This window comes from Bicyclus anynana, chromosome 2 (assembly GCF_947172395.1).
Source record: "Bicyclus anynana chromosome 2, ilBicAnyn1.1, whole genome shotgun sequence".
Taxonomy (NCBI): domain Eukaryota; kingdom Metazoa; phylum Arthropoda; class Insecta; order Lepidoptera; family Nymphalidae; genus Bicyclus; species Bicyclus anynana.
The window spans coordinates 18,038,661-18,055,495 of record NC_069084.1 but is presented as its reverse complement, the minus strand read 5'-3'; the positions used below and the strand labels follow the sequence as shown (position 1 = coordinate 18,055,495).

The window sequence follows — 16,835 nt, the reverse complement described above, 5'->3', positions numbered from 1 at the left end:
CGACATCGTACCGGAATGCTAAATCGCTTAGCGGTACGTCTTTGCAGGTAGGGCGATAACTAGCCACGACCGAAGCCTCCTACCAGCCAGACCTAGTTCAAATTAAGAAAACCTCAATCAGCCCTGTCGGGAATCGAATCCAGGACCTCCGTCTCGTAAATCCACTACGCATACCACTGCGCCACGGAGGCCGTCAAAACTCTAAAACCACAGACAGATTTAAAAAATTCTTTCACCACAGACAAAGTCACTTCACGATTAACATAATTTAAATCCCTGCATCGCCTCGGGAATAAGATATATGCGAGTAAAACAGCAGACGTCTGCTAGTGTGATAAATGAAAATCAAAATCAAAATCAAAAATCATTTATTTCAAGTAGGCTCAGTTTACAAGCACTATTGACACGTCAGTTGACTATTTGTAAAGATTCTACCACCGGTTCGGAAGGCAGGTTCTGCTGAGAAGATACCGGCAAGAAACTCAACAGTTTCTCTTTTGAAAAAGTCATACAGTATTCTAATTTACAATTGATAACAATTACTGTTTACATTTCTTATAGTTTTACTTCCTGTGTGAAGGTGGAAGCTGATCCATGAAATATAATTAAAACTAATACAGAAACAGAATAAAGACGTTTCAAATTGAGAATTCTTTTAATCATTCACCGGAGGGATTGAACAAGTTCTAGTTTATTCGGGAGGTCGTTGACCCCACTGGCCGGGCGCCAACGCCGGCCCGAAATTATCCTCTCAACGTGGAAATGCATAATAGGCTTAATTTATTCCGCTTTAGTCTTTACGCTAAAGTGTGAGAAAGAAAAATAGCTTTTAATATAGCGTTTACCCGTTAGCTGGAGCTGGCTTTGGCAGGGAAGATAATTTTTTTTTTGCTGTTTTCCTGAAATTCTAATTAGCCATATTTTTATACCTTGAGAGAACATGCTTGAGGGAAGATGGTTTACTTGGTAAGTAGAAAATTATCGTCTATAACATAACAATATCTTATTGACAATATCTGGGTGCTCGGATTTTCTCATTGAATTATATTCACTTATAGAATACTAGCAGACGCTGCGCGGTTTCACCCGCGTGGTTCCCGTTCCCATAAGAATACGGAGATAAATGGGCTATCTAACACTGAAAGAATTTTTCAAATCGGACCAGTAGTTCCTGAGATTAGCGTATTAATGCAAACAAACAAACTCGTCAGCTTTATAATTTATAGTACTAATAGATACACTCACATACAATATAATCGGAAGAAAAGAGAAGTTACAAAATCAAGACCAAGATGATGTATTGGTGCATTACATTTTGCACTGACTGATTGATTATTTTTCCTTGTTGTGATAGTTTTCTTTTTTTTTTTTAATTTTATGTACTTATTTTACTCTAAATATATTTCACAAACAGATCACAAATCGAAATATGACGGTAATACATTAACAAAATTAAAAAAAAGTCCAATGACATCCCACACTATAGGATTAATGAGTAAAAAAACCCATCCATAATGGTAATGTTATTAAATTATGTACCCTAATAAAAGTTAGCCCTTGATTGCAATCTCACCTGATGGTAAGTGATGATGCAATCTAAGACGAAAGCGGACTAATTTGTAAGGCGTAGGATGAAAATCCACACCTATTTCGCTTTCTACACGACAATTTCCGGAAGTATAAATCGCTTGGCGGTACGTTTTGCAGGTAGAATGGTAACTCGCCACGGCCGAAGCCTCCCACCAGCCAGACCTGGACAAATTAGGAAAACCTCAATCGGCCCAGCCAGGACCCAGGACCTCCTTTTTCTAACTCCACCGCGAACCTCTGCGCCACCGAGGCCGTCTAACTTTCTCGGCATGAGCAATAATTACGGTTTTCTCGTACAAGTCTCTTAGCTATACAGCAGACGGACAGACGGACGCACAGTCGAAGGGTTCCTTGTTGATTACTAAATACAAAAAGCCTTAATCTCTAAGGGGGTCAGTTGCCCCTGCCCCTTATCGACGCCCTAGCAATAAACTATGAGGATGTCGAAGTACCTCACGTAACTAGATTACCGAAGGCTCAGGAGGCTCGTAAACAGCTATTATGACGCGCTAATAGACGAGCCCTAATGGTAAACATTACTCTCCGATACCCATTATCGGGGCACTAGTCGTGTGGGAGGAATAGTTCCTCGCACGCACATTAAGTTCTACGTATAGTTTCTTGAGTACTGTACTCGTATTGTTTGGTTGTTGAACGCTGAGTCTATGTCTATCTATCGGCCTAGTCATTTAATTCGATGCCGGCTTTTAATGTCAAATTAGGTGGCTAATTTAACTAGATCGCTGCGAAAATTATTCTAAGAATAACAGAATAATTTATTGATAATTATCAGCAGCCTGTTTTAAAGATCCAATATAGGATTACGCTTCTCTTTTAATTTGGAAGAAAGGATTTTGGACCTTGATCCTTCGGATAATAATCATTTAGCACTATAATTATCCCGCGACTTCGTCCGCGTTAATCCAGGGTATTATCTGTCTTTGTTTTAAATTTCAGCCGAATCAGTTCTGTAGTTGCGGTGATAAAGAGTAACAAACATCCACACAAACTTTCACGTTTACAATATCAGTAGGATTATGTCATACGGCCAAAAGTAAAACAACGTGGGAGTATGCCGTTATTCTACCCTTTAACTACAATATTGATCAAGGATAACGCTGATACTATCAGATGGAAATCAGGACCACCTACCACAAGCGGACTTAGCCCAACTATCTTGCGTCCGATAGTAGTAGGGCTAAGTAGCTCCCCTACTCCGCTCGTGTCGCATCCCAGCCAAGTAACTAACAATGTAATGCTAACGGGACGATAACTCACTCACTCACTTAATAGTGAATTAAGTGAGTGAGTGAGTTATCACACTCACTACCGAACCGGCTACTGAAAACCTAAGTGACAGACATGGCGGTATAAAGTTTGACCCTAAAATATAATTAAAATATTCTAATACAGTTATTTTTATCACAGTTAATATAGGAACAATCTGTTATTAACATGTTCTGAAGGTAAAGTTACTTTCTTTGATAATGTGTAAATTGAAGTTGGCAACCTAATTTTGGATGGGAAGTTTAATTTTAATCTGCTTAATTAAAACTTGAAAACTCGTCTAATTATACGTTCAAGGTACATGGCAGTGTGTCGTGGAAAGTTTTCGAGTTTCTGAGTACGTAGAAAGTATGGAAAAGTGGTTCAGTAGGCACAGTGGTTAGGATCACGAGATCCTAGGTTCAGAGTGGTCGGCTATGTAATACTGAACTCTTTATTCTTCTATTGAAGTCTGAAAAGATAACAAGACAATTCAATAAAAGGATATTCGTCGTACCATTTAAATATGACCAGTATTTCCTTTCCCTCTCTTCCTTCCTCTCTCCTCTTCTGGGTTCTCGTTCCCGTTGGATTACGGAGAAAGATATATAGCCTATAGCCTTCCTCGATAAATGGGATATCTAACACTGAAAGAATTTTTCAAATCGGACCAGTAGTTCCAGAGATTAGCGCGTTCAACCACACAAACAAATTCTTCGGCTTTATAATATTAGTAAAGATACAAATATAATAGGTACAAAATAATCAAAAAATAGAAATCGGTCAAGTCAGTTTATTTTGTACAAATCATTGTTGTTGCAAATAAAACGAAATATAAAAAACGACTTAGTTTTATTTTCAAAAGAATTACAAATTTAACAATACGTATAAATTACATTACTCTACTATGCACACTATTTACATTTTATTGTTAAATTTATTTATTTTTATAAAATATTAAAACTATTAAAATATAAATAACTTACAATATAACGTTGGATAGATAGTTAATATTATTGTTTTAAAATTGTATTTTGTGTTCCGTCTAACGGCCTCTACACATTGGCGTAGGCGTTCTACGTACGCGACGTAGACGCGACAATCGCGTCGCATTTTCGTGGCGCTTGATAGAGTCAATACTAAAACCTCACAAGTTCCATGAATTCTCAGAGTTGTTCAGTCAGATCAAAATATTTTAATTTATTAATGACATATTATTTTTTACTTTAATAAAGTTAGATTGAATAACAAATTGTAAATCGCAAGATAATCTCTATTAAGGTAAACTTAATGCCGATTTTTTTATAAATACACATAGCTGTTTTTGTCTTAATTATAAACCAAATACCATTATATAGTGGAAATCTACCGTTGAATTATAGATTTGTAATACTTGCTTCAATTCAAGCAAGTTTTTCCAAACGTCTTTTTATCAAAGAAGTAAGTTAGATAAAACTAATTGAATCAGATAAAACAAAGGGTCACAAACTTAAAACTTCTCCAGTATCTTCCTCACTTCCGTAGAGCAAGGGCGGCTTTATTTCCTGTTCATAACTCGGAACTCACCCCTCCACTAATTCGTTCAACAAATTAGTTACTCCAAACTACGACACGACAATTATTGCCATAACTTTGGCGATAAACAATTATTGAATAATTAAATCAAGGGTAACATTTAAACGAGGGTGTGAAGTAAGGTAATTGGTAAACAAATAGGTTAAATTACCTATTTAACTTTCTTTATAAGCAACTTCCAAATAGGAGAGAGATTTTCTTTTGGCTGTTTGTGCGTTTGTTTCTTATCCGCCGGTTTGGTAAATTTATGAAGAATTGGTAGAATCTTTACAAATAGTCAACTGACTTTTCAAAAGTGCTTGTAAACTGAGCCTATTTGAATTAAACGAATTTTGATGGGTTCCTTTTTAGGTCATTCAAGGAACACAATATTTTGAAAAGCACTCTGATAAAGCCTCATGAACTTCTCTAATACTTACCTTTTTGTTGGAAACATTTTTAATGATGCCTGGTAAGCTTATTATAATTAAAACGTAATATTGTACAAGCAATAATTAGATTGCTTCTGTACTTGTATTGTAATAAGATCATTTGTTGTTAAGTGCTATAATATTTATAATAAGTAGTAAATAAAATTAACTATTTGACAGAATATGACATTAGACATAGTATATTATTATAGATATAAGTATTTTTTTTATTCTGACAATTGAATTCATAAATAAGATTTCTTAATTTCTCATAAACATTTATACTGTATTTATTTTTATAAATAAAAATGTTATTTTTATTAAACAATAACATGGAAGACTTTTAAATTTTTGATTATATAAGAACATATGTTAAAAATGTCTATCTTTTGGTAATACACTAAATACACTAAAGCTTGCACTAAATAAAAAAAATAACTCAAAAGCATATAACTCCAACCTCAATTTATCGAAATAACAATACAGAATAACTACATAAATTTTCTTAAAAATCCTAAAATGAATGGAAAAATTTTATACATTTCCCGACTATGTAGTACAGTTTTACAAATTGGAGTTTTATAATCATTGTATGGCTTATCCGGCTTTAATTATTCTGATAGCTATTGTACAATTTTAATTAACTTGAACTTTAATTATTGATAACAGCTCTTTGTGGCAGTTGAGTTGGGCTTAATTCTGTGACATTGATTTTGTTAATCGCGTAAAATGCACAATTTTTTACGTATTTATCAGAAAGTTCATTATTGTTATACATATTTTAAATGACATACACAGAATGGGAAAAATGTCGACAACAATTTCGTGGATTTTCGAAGAAAACGCAACACTGGCTATACTTTTTTTTATATCAAACAATACCATAGATAGAACGGCAGTATTACAATAATTATACTCTTATTATCAGTATTATTAACAATGTCGATATTATCGATATCTTAAATGATAAACAACATTATCGATGAATCGGCATCACTTTGCGATCAGCAATAACACCCATTCTTACACTAAGTTCTTCGTTATCTAGGAGCCTCGATGTCGGCTTTCACAACAAACTTCCTACTACTAGAAGGGGAGTCGACACCGTAGAAGCACACACTTCTCTGGGGGTAGATCCGCTTGATATCGACAGAGGAACCCAAGTTCCTTGGCAGTGTCTTAGCTTTAAAGTCACTTTTGAGGCAATAGTCGTATATGAGTTTTGGCCCTTCGTCGAAGTGTTGGCTGTAGTAGCCGTCGCATGTCTCGAATGACACGCTCTTTGACAGGCTGTCGTAGCAGACATGGGGGTGGTAGGAACCCTCGGGGCGGGCGCGCGGCTCGTAGGGCGCGGCGGACCCCCAGGGTGGGGTCGGCGCCCAGGGCGCGGGCCCCGAGGGTCAGCCTCAGCGAAGCGGCTTGGACACGATGATGACGTCAGGCGCTGAGCGCGTGGTCTCGGTGCTCATGGGTCGCCGGTCCGGGAATTTCTTCTCTGTTAACAAACAGTGTGATTGAATATTCAAGTACAAGATTGAATATTATACATATTATTAAACGCAAGCTAATAAATAATAATAAATAAATAAATAAATATACTTAAACAACACACTATCTAGCCAAAGTAAGCATACAGAGCAGCTTGTGTTATGGGTGCTAAGATAGTTGATATTATAATATTAATATACATTTATATACTACATATAAATACTTATATAATGTATAAATACACACAGACACTGGAAGACACCCATGCTCATCACACAAATATTTTCAAGTTGTGGGAATCGAACCCACGGCCGTGGATGCAGAAAGCAGGGTCACTGCCCACTGCGCCACGCGGCTGTCAAAAAAAGCTTTTAGGAAAGTCTCATTATAGTGTTAATTATTATATATATAATAAAAATGCTTGGTATTAAACTGCATTAAACCACAGTGTGCTCAGTTCTAGATAAATTGTAAAATGGTGGTAAACAAAAAAGAATATACCTTGGCTGAGTTTGTTGTGGGTTCTTCTCGGTCCAAGGCGCGTTTAGAACGCTCCTAACTTTAATTTTAAGTTTTCGACTATTATTACCACCATTAGATAAATTAAATAAATGACATAACTTGACATTTAAAAAGTGCTTGAATTTTGATTTTATTTTCATATTATAAGTAAGTAAATGCTAAGTAAAGCTGCATAACGGCAGAAATGATATGCTATCCATATGTGCTTATTTCTGCTGCTAAACAGCATTGCTGTGTTTTCATTTAAAAGGTATGGCTGCCGATGTAATGTGTTGTAATTTCCAAATCTTTTTGGCAGTTTATTATAACAAAATGCTCTAACAGTATTTGTAATATCAACGTGATTCATTAATTAGTATCACTAATGTGATAGTAATTATTAACTTTGATAGCAGAAAATAGTTAATTATGTTAAATAATGCATTTAATACTAAAGAGACTTAATACCAGGATAAGCACCGTTTCATACTCATAACCATAACACTTTTCTGTTCTTTACCTAAACTCATAACAGTAAAAGTATTCAGAAAACAAAAAAAATACTAATGCAAACATTTTACTTTATTCTAAAAAAGAATTAGTTTAAATTCTTAGCCCGGAGTTGAAAAATTGGTGGTGTTAAACCCCTGAGCACGCCAATCTGCATTGGATCAACGTGGTGGGTCTACGCTCCATATCCCCTCTCCTATAAAGTGGAAAAGGGTGTGGATTTTCATCCTCCTCCTAACAAGTTAGCCCGCTTCCATCTTAGACTGCATCATCACTTACCATCAGGTGAGATTGTAGTCAAGGGCTAACTTGTAAAGAATAAAAAAAAAAAAAAAAGCCTGTAGTAGGCTATTAAAATAGGCTGATAATCATGATGATTACTATAAACTAACTTTTTAATTTCATTACAAAATGCACATGCATAAATGACATTTCATAATCAAAGAGTTTAAAAAAGATATAAGATATTATTTAAAATAGATATACTAGTTAAACATAGTACAAGAGCGCGCGGCCTCTCTGTAGCGCGGCCTTCACCCGTCTTATCACGATACGCTTATGTATGGCTCTCTAAGATAAACTCGGCTCAACTTTTGTAGGCTTCGCTGTTTTATCTTCGAGGGCTGGTGATTCGGTGAGTTGTTTAACTTTGTTTTCCTCATTTAACCCTTAATACAAGAGGGGGAGATTTTTGGGAAGATATTTTTGCTCTATCGATTCAACGGGATCTCTAAACAAAATCTGAGACAATTGCGTTTATCTTCGCTTGTGAAATAATAGAAATTATCATTTTTAATAAGGAAATGATGAATTTCTTAAAATGTCTCTTTTGATTCAATATTACTCGTTACAAATGGACAAAGTTAACTTGTAGACCGAACATTTAAAATGAAATAATTTGATTTCTTTTTCATATTGTAAAGTTCAATTGTATGGATATTGATAGTTTGGTCGTTTTTCACGTTTTTCATAGTTAAAAAATAGTGCACATAGACTTATCTTAATATTATAAAGCTAAAAAGATTGTTTGTTTGTTTGTTTGCTTAATCTCAAGAACTAGTACTTTGAATTGAAAATATATTTTAAGCTCAGTCGAATTATCGAAAATGGCTACATCACGCTCACACCACACCACATCAACAATAAAGATCAATATAGTTGAGAATCAATAAAATAATATGGCAAAAACTAGAAATAATATTCAAAAATTATGTATGAATTATTCAAAAATCATTAAAAGCAAGGTATATCCTATACATACGAGTATGTCAGTAGCCCGTCGAAACTGAGGCTCTCTTAAAAGTGGCTTAATTTTATTTAGTAGTATTGTAAACAACAAAAGTAATTAACAAATATTACCTAAATATTGTCTACGATGTCGAGTTGCGTGTTCAAGAAGTGAAACAACTTTATATACATAAATATTATATAAGTAAACATACAATTGTGCATGTGTGCATACTGTGGAGTAGCTAAATTCGGATCACTTTTTGGGGTGATTTAGTAGGCACGTAACATGACTATAATAGAACTAGCTGACGTTTCGACGTTGGTTCCCGTTCCCGTAGGAATACGGGAATTATATATAACTTATAGCCTCCCTCGATAAATGGGCTATCTAACACTGAAAGAATTTTACAAATCGGATCAATAGTGCCTGAGATTTCGGCGTTCAATCAAAAAAACTCTTCAGCTTTATAATATTAGTATAGATATCTTTGATTAAAAATGTTAAAAAGGGTTTTCACGCTGACAGTCGCAGGCATTCACTAGTTTTTATGTACAGGACGATAACATGAGCATTTAAACAGTTATTGCAAAGATATATGAGGAAAATAACCATTTCTGGTAAGTATTTTTTTTTAATCATGATATTTGTATGCAACAGAGGCGAAGAATGCATACAAGCCGATCCCCGCCGGGTTACCTTTAAAAATCCATGCGTATTCATTATTGTACTGAATCTAGATTACTCTGATGGTAGAGGACGCTGTATGAATTTCCTTTTCTTTGGGACGGCTTATCTTCATCTAAATTCCATCCTTCGCCACTGGTATGCAAACAAAGTGTACTACAGTAAATGAGGGTACTTCCAAGTGTCCACTTACGTGGTTTCTCCTCGCGCTCGGTGGCCTGTCTGATCAGCTCGATGGTGATCTGCGAGGTGTTGGTCTGAGGAGGCGAAGGCCTGGCGATGGTGGCTCCCGAGTAGCCGAACGTGGAGAAACCTCTGCTGTTCGTTGTGCCCGAACCTAGTGATGAAGATGATGACTTAAGTTGAATGAATAATTCATTGACTGTACATTCACAGTACTGTTGAGATAAGCTAGCTTCACCATAACCACCATAACATCGACACGACAATAGTCTAAGGAGCGGGTATCGAACCCAGGACCTCTTTCGGTTTTAAACCTACCTTTTCCCCTTATATAACGCGTGCATCTATACATTCATTTTAATGGCTACAGGGTCTTGTCAGTTCTAAGAAGAGGGGACTCAGAGCTCAAACCCAAAAAGCTGCTCAATCAATGTAGACTGGCGGGTGATAATGCTACATCTGTAAATATCAATATCTTAACATACGTACGCAGCGATAATTTATTAAATATAGTTGTACGTTCGTATGTAAACAGCATTTTATGAAAAAAAAATCGTCTAAATAAATATTTGATCTAAATTTTTACACACAATTCTGAGATAATATATCCTACTAACATTATCAACGCGTAAGTTTGTATGCATGTATGTTTGACTGGATGTTTGTTACTCTTTAACGCCGCTACTACTAAAGCGATTTGGCTGAAATTTGGAATGGAAACAGATTTTACTCTGGATTAACATTGCTATTTTTCATCCCGGAAAAATCCACGGTTCCCGCGGGATTTGTGAAAAACTGAGTTCCACGCGGACGAAAATAGAAATAACCAAACAGATCAAACCAAAACTTTGAAACAACTGGAAACGATTCGAACTGCACGGTCCAGAAACAACAATCAAAGTATAATTAATTATTTTAATATTTCAATTCAAATGAACGGGTGAACAAGCATACCTGGTTATTTCAGCATAGAAAAAATAATAATTTCTACTCAATCCTATTAAACGTTCGCAAATAAAATTCATCTTGTCTACCAAACGGCAAATATTCAACGATGTTTCTGTGATCCATAGGGTGAAAACCGGTAGCGATCACCGAATGGTTAGAGGCACGTTGAATATCAACGTTCAGCTGGAACGGTATCGACTGGTGAAGTCTACGCTCCGACCTACTCGTGCCCATATTCAAAACCCCGAGTCCTTTCAACTAGAACTGCAGAACCGCTTTGATTGCCTAGCAAATTGCGAAACTGTGGACGATCTGAACAACAGGTTTGTGGAAACTGTCCATTCCGTTGGGTCTAAGTTCTATAAGACCCACCGTACGAAAAGAACCAAAAAGTTCTCAGACCATACACTTAAACTCATGGAAGAGAGGCAAGAAATGAGATTGCAGTCTTCAGCAGATGCGTCAAAATACCGACAAATCAGTAGACAGATCTCTAAGTCGCAAACCAGTGACTTGCGAAACTTCAATACCGAGCGTATTAAAAATGCGATTGAAAACAATCGCGGCTCAAAAGTTTTCGCCAGAGATCTGTCTATTGGACAGAGGCAGCTGACGCGTTTGAAGACCGAGCACGGTAATCTGATTTCTTCCAAGCCCGAGTTATTAAGTGAGGTCGAGAAGTTCTATGGACAGCTATACATGACTACTCAGCAGCCTGTTGACAACTTGGCTAAAGACCCCAGAGCCAAGTTGACCCGACACTATACCGAAGATATCCCGGACGTCAGCCTATACGAGATTAGTGTGGCTCTCAAACAACTGAAGAACAATAAGGCGCCAGGTGAGGACGGAATCACAGCAGAACTCCTGAAAGCGGGTGGAAAACCGATACTTAAAGTCCTTCAGCGATTGTTCAATTCCGTCATTCACGAGGGCACGACGCCTGAGGCGTGGCATAGGAGCGTGGTGGTTCTGTTCTTCAAAAAAGGTGACAACACCTTGCTGAAGAATTACAGACCCATCTCGCTGCTAAGCCATGTTTACAAATTGTTCTCGAGAGTCATTACGAATCGTCTCGCTAATAGGTTTGACGACTTCCAGCCTCCCGAACAAGCCGGTTTCCGAAAAGGCTTTAGTACCATAGACCACATCCATACGCTGCGGCAGGTTATACAGAAGACTCACGAGTATAACCAGCCACTTTGCTTAGCGTTTGTGGACTATGAGAAAGCCTTCGATTCGGTGGAAACCTGGGCTGTGCTAAGGTCATTGCAGAGATGCCGAATTGATTACAGGTATATCCAAGCGTTGAAGTGCTTGTACGAAAACGCCACTATGTCAGTCCGTATTCAGGATCAGACTACGAGGCCAATCCAGTTGCAGCGAGGAGTGCGTCAGGGAGATGTGATCTCTCCGAAGCTATTTACCGCCGCATTGGAAGACGTCTTTAAGCTTCTGGACTGGGGCGGACTTGGCATCAACATCAATGGCGAGTACATCACTCAACTGCGGTTCGCGGATGATGTAGTCATCATGGCACAGACTCTGGATGACCTTAGTACCATGCTCAATGACCTCAGCAGCGTTTCTCAACAGGTGGGCCTGAAAATGAACATGGGCAAAACAAAAATAATGTGTAATGCTCATGTATCGCTCCACCCAGTTATAGTTGAGAACGCTGCACTCGAAATTGTAGACGAATACATATACCTAGGACATATGATCCAGTTAGGTAGGTCCAATTTCGAGAAAGAGGTGAACCGTCGAATCCAACTCGGCTGGGCTGCATTCGGGAAACTTCGCGACATCTTTTCGTCCGAAATTCCTCAGTGCCTGAAGACAAAAGTCTTCGAACAGTGCGTGTTGCCAGTGATGACCTATGGTTCCGAGACTTGGTCGCTAACTATGGGCCTCATAAGAAGGCTCAGAGTCACACAGCGGGCGATGGAACGAGCTATGTTAGGAGTATCTCTGCGTGATCGAATCAGAAATGAGGAGATCCGCAGAAGAACCAAAGTCACCGACATAGCTCAACGAGTTGCGAAGCTGAAGTGGCAATGGGCGGGGCACATAGTGCGAAGAGCCGATGGACGTTGGGGTCCCAAAGTGCTGGAATGGCGACCCCGCACTAGTAAGCGCAGTGTTGGCCGACCCCCCACCAGGTGGACTGACGACATCAAGCGAGTCGCAGGGATTCGCTGGATGCAGTTGGCTCAGTATCGTGATGTTTGGAAGTCCCTACAAAAGGCCTATGTCCTGCAGTGGACGTCCATCGGCTGATATGATGATGATGATGAAATAAAATAATTTCGCAAAATAATAAACCGAGCCGTATTGGAATCGTTAGACACTGATCAAAGGGAAATGTTTATTTTTATTCACAAAAACAAGACTCCTCGAAAATATATTTAATAGGCAAAGAGTTGGCGGAGAGAAATCTTAAAACATTAGTAATTTTTCATGCGACCGAATGTAGAAATAGATGTTGAACTTATTAATAAGCGATAAGAGAAAAGTTGTGGTTTTATAGTGGAACGTTCCCGTCCAAATAATAATTATAAACAGTTTGTATTACGAGAATTTTAATGCCTTGTGGCGTTTTCAACAATAGTTTTAATCACTTATTCGATGTACCACGATCCAACTTGCTGATAAGTGAAGTGAGAAAACTAATTGACATTCACAAAAAACATAAAATATTATAAATCATTTAAAAATGTATATTATAAATATTATTTTAATGAAAGTTACATTTAATTACTCAGGTTACGATAGAAAATCGGTGGATTTTGGCTCGCTTTTATGTAGAAAACTACAACATCTAAATTAGTATTTCTGTTGGGGGACTAGTACTCTACTGGCAATATATTATCTGTCTTTAAATAATACTTGTTTTACTAAACCGCCAGGCCAATATCAACAGAGTTAATGGTCTAATAATAAATTTATAGCCAAGAAGTTAAACTGTAAGATTTAACAAAATATATACGACGAGTAGGTGTATAATTAATATCGACGAAAAGATATTGACTGCGTGTGATTGCGCTGAATAAATGTCATAGTAACCATATGCTCCCTGACTATAATGTTTGCGTATTCAAATTAAATCTTCTACCATATTGATTTCGTCTTATTTTTTGCGAGAAAAGAACAATTTTTCCTTTCATTTTATTTGCCTTTCATTTTTCTTCTTTGAGCAAATTACTTATGATATCTGAAGTCTAAACGTTATATCTAACAGATAAATGGCAATGAAACTAGGTATACGGTAAACAAATAGACAATAATATATGATAGGTACAAAGTAAATTTAATATTTAGTTTTGATAATAAATAGAGAAGAAAGAAATATTTTTGTACTAATGTTTGATCTTAGCGTCCACACATCTGCATCGTATGAGTACGTAAGTATAGGACGCATCGCATCAAACGGTCCATAGTATTATTTGTATAGAAAGTCATACAAGTGCGTCCACTGATCCGCATCGTACAGATCGCATGAATCTACCGTAAAATTAAAAATCGATGTGCCTGCCTTTAACGTTTTTCGGTTGGTGGGAGGCTTCGGCCGCGGCTAGTTACCACCCTACCGACAAAGACGTACCGCCAAGCGATTTAGCGTTCCGGTACGATGTCGTGTAGAAACCGAAAAGGGGTGTGGATTCTCATCCTTCTCCTAACAAGTTAGTCCGCTTCCATCTTAGACTGCATCATCACTTACCATCAGGTGAGATTGTAGTTTTTATTGGGCTAACTTGTAAAGAAAATAAAAACGTTCTCTTCAAGGCACGGGGAAAGGAGCTAAGTATTTCAAAGCCCGCTTTAAAAATTTTCGGCACACTGTTGAGCACGAATCTCCTCTCAGAATGAGAGGGGTTAGGCCAAAAGTTCACCACGCGGGCCCAATGCAGATTGGCAGAATTCACACACGTAGAGAATTATGAACATTTTCAGGTTTCTTCACAATATTTCCTTCAGCTTTTGAAACACGTGATATTTAATTTCATTAAAACGAACATAACTAAAAAGTTGGGATTCGAATCTACGACTTTCAAATCAAAGACAGAGGTCATATCCACAGGGCTACCACGACTCGGTTATACGAGTACGTAATGTATGTAAATGTATATAGTTTTTGTATAGCTTCACAGCAGTGAGGTAAAAAAATATAGATATTTTGCCATTTCGCTTGTACGTTAACTTCGAAATTATATTCCCTCACAGAATACTGTACATTCTGTTTTGAATAATAACTCGTAGTTTGCAAATAAGTTGGGAGGAACGGTGATAAAACGACGTCCTGCTCACGTTTGCCCCTTTCCACCCCGAGGGAGTTAACCAAGTTTTATGGAATCACTTTATCTGTTTTTTCTGTTGCGGGATCTTCGAAAATGGCAGGGAATGTCAACCTTTTTGTTTATATTATACGACGTTAATATTTTTAACATATTTATCATTGATGCTTCGCTCCTATTGGCATTGGTAGCGTGAAACCTTTAAATAATTTTTCAATATGAATCAATAGTCCCTGAGATTGCTACTTATTAGATACTTATTAGAGAGACGTAATTGCCTAGTGGATATGACCTCTGCCATCGATTTGGAGGGCGTAGGCTCGAATCCGGGGCATGTACCTCCAACGTTTCAGTTATGTGCATTTTAAGAAATTAAATATCACTTGTCTCTAACGTTGAAGGAAAAACATCGTGAGGAGACCTGATAATTTTCTTAATTCTCTACGAGTGTGAAATCTGCCAATTTGCATTTGGCCAGCGTGGTGGAATAAGGCCTAACCCCTCTCATACTGAGAGGAGACTCGTGCTCAATAATGCGCCAAATATGGGTTGTCAATGATGATGAATCCCTGAGATTAGCGCGTTCAACCAAATAAATAAAATTTGACGGCCTCCGTGGCGCAGTGGTATGCGCAGTGGATTTACAAGACGGGGGACCTGGGTTCGATTCCCAGCTGGGCCGATTGAGATTTTCTTAATTGGGCTAGGTCTGGCTGGTGGCCGTGGCTAGTTACCCCTACCGGCAAAGACGTACCGCCAAGCGATTTAGCGTTCCGGTACGATATCGTGTAGAAACCGAAAAGGGGTGTGGATAATCATCCTCCTCAAGTTAGCTCACTTCCATCTTAGACTGCATCATCACTTACCATCAGGTGAGATTGTAGTCAAGGGCTAACTTGTAAAAGAATAAAAAAAAAAACAATAAAAAAAACAACTTTATAATATTAGTATTAGATACTGCTATGATGTGTTTAAACGTTTGACTTTACAATGACGACTATCTCGTATATACTAAGGAGATACCAGTGCACTGTTGTGTGTAGGCATCTCGTAATACGCTTGGAGTATTCACATAATATGCATCAGGAATTGCCATTCCTTTCAGCCGAGGCGGGTCGGTTAGACGCAGCACTGTGGCCATTGTGCCCATAATACAATGTAACTGCTCGAAATTGTATTGACCAATTACTTGGCTGAAATGGTTCTCGACATCTGGCTCCTTTACTATAATAATATACTCTTGACCGATTTCCGGGCAACCTTAGACTGGGTTATTGCGATAATGTTCTCTCTACCGAATGGCTGTCAATGATTGGCTATTTAGACTATTGACTAGCCATTTCAGAGAGCCAGCCTGTGATTGCCAGACCTTAGTATTCTTTATAAAAGCTGAACGTTTTGTTAGAACATGTTTCTACGTAAGTACAGAAGGCAACTATGTAGTTAAAATAATGATTGCTTTCGATTCGTTAAAGTATATGTATTTAAAGTATTTTTTAAAACTTTGGTATTATAATAAAGAAAATAAAGTTTAAAAACTATAACCCAACTACGTAAAAAAGTCTAAAAAGGACGAAATTAGAAAATATTTCTGATATAAATGGGAAATGCATAGGTACTAAAATGTCCATGGTAGGGCCATGGTAGAGAGGTTTAGTAGTTTCGGCGGAACTCCTTAACCAAAATAACAAATCACTGGCGATGAGGCAGTTACAATAATGGGATTAAAGTATAAAAATGAATCAACTTACCATCCGAACTTACAGCTGGATCAGTTTGGAACAAACTTTCCCTCGTCTGACATCCAGATTCCTTAGTGTCCGGTGCACCTACTGACACGTCTCTGATTTCTCTTACTTTCTTTTCTTCACTCTCTTTCCTTCTTATAGACTCTTCCTTTTTACTAAGGTCACTCCGTCTCGTTCTTCCGTTACGTTCTATTCTGACGTCTTCTGTTTTGGGGATGTCTTCTACTTCTCTACGCCACGGTTCGTCGTCGAGGTCTAGATGTGTTTCTTGAATGTAATCCGAATCTATACTGGTAGGCTGAAAGTATTTAAAACTATTAGATACAAACAGACAATCGTTTTTATTCCGGTAGTTCATATATGCAGAGATAAAATAAATGACGCTCAGAAGTAACGTTAAACAACA

The 16,835-nt window shown here is 37.5% G+C and overlaps 1 protein-coding gene across 1 annotated transcript in view; it reads right to left on the bottom strand.

Moving 5' to 3' along the window:
* Positions 1–3,693: 3,693 nt before the first annotated feature.
* Positions 3,694–16,835, bottom strand: part of LOC112042994 (uncharacterized) — a 186,572-nt gene continuing 173,430 nt past the window's right edge. Inside the window, exons 13-15 of the mRNA XM_052888115.1 lie at positions 16,433–16,727; positions 9,449–9,592; positions 3,694–6,336 (exon numbers count right to left, since the gene is read on the bottom strand). Coding sequence (XP_052744075.1) covers positions 6,248–6,336; positions 9,449–9,592; positions 16,433–16,727 — 528 coding nt within the window. The 3' untranslated portion in view covers positions 3,694–6,247. The remainder of the gene's footprint in view (positions 6,337–9,448; positions 9,593–16,432; positions 16,728–16,835) is intronic.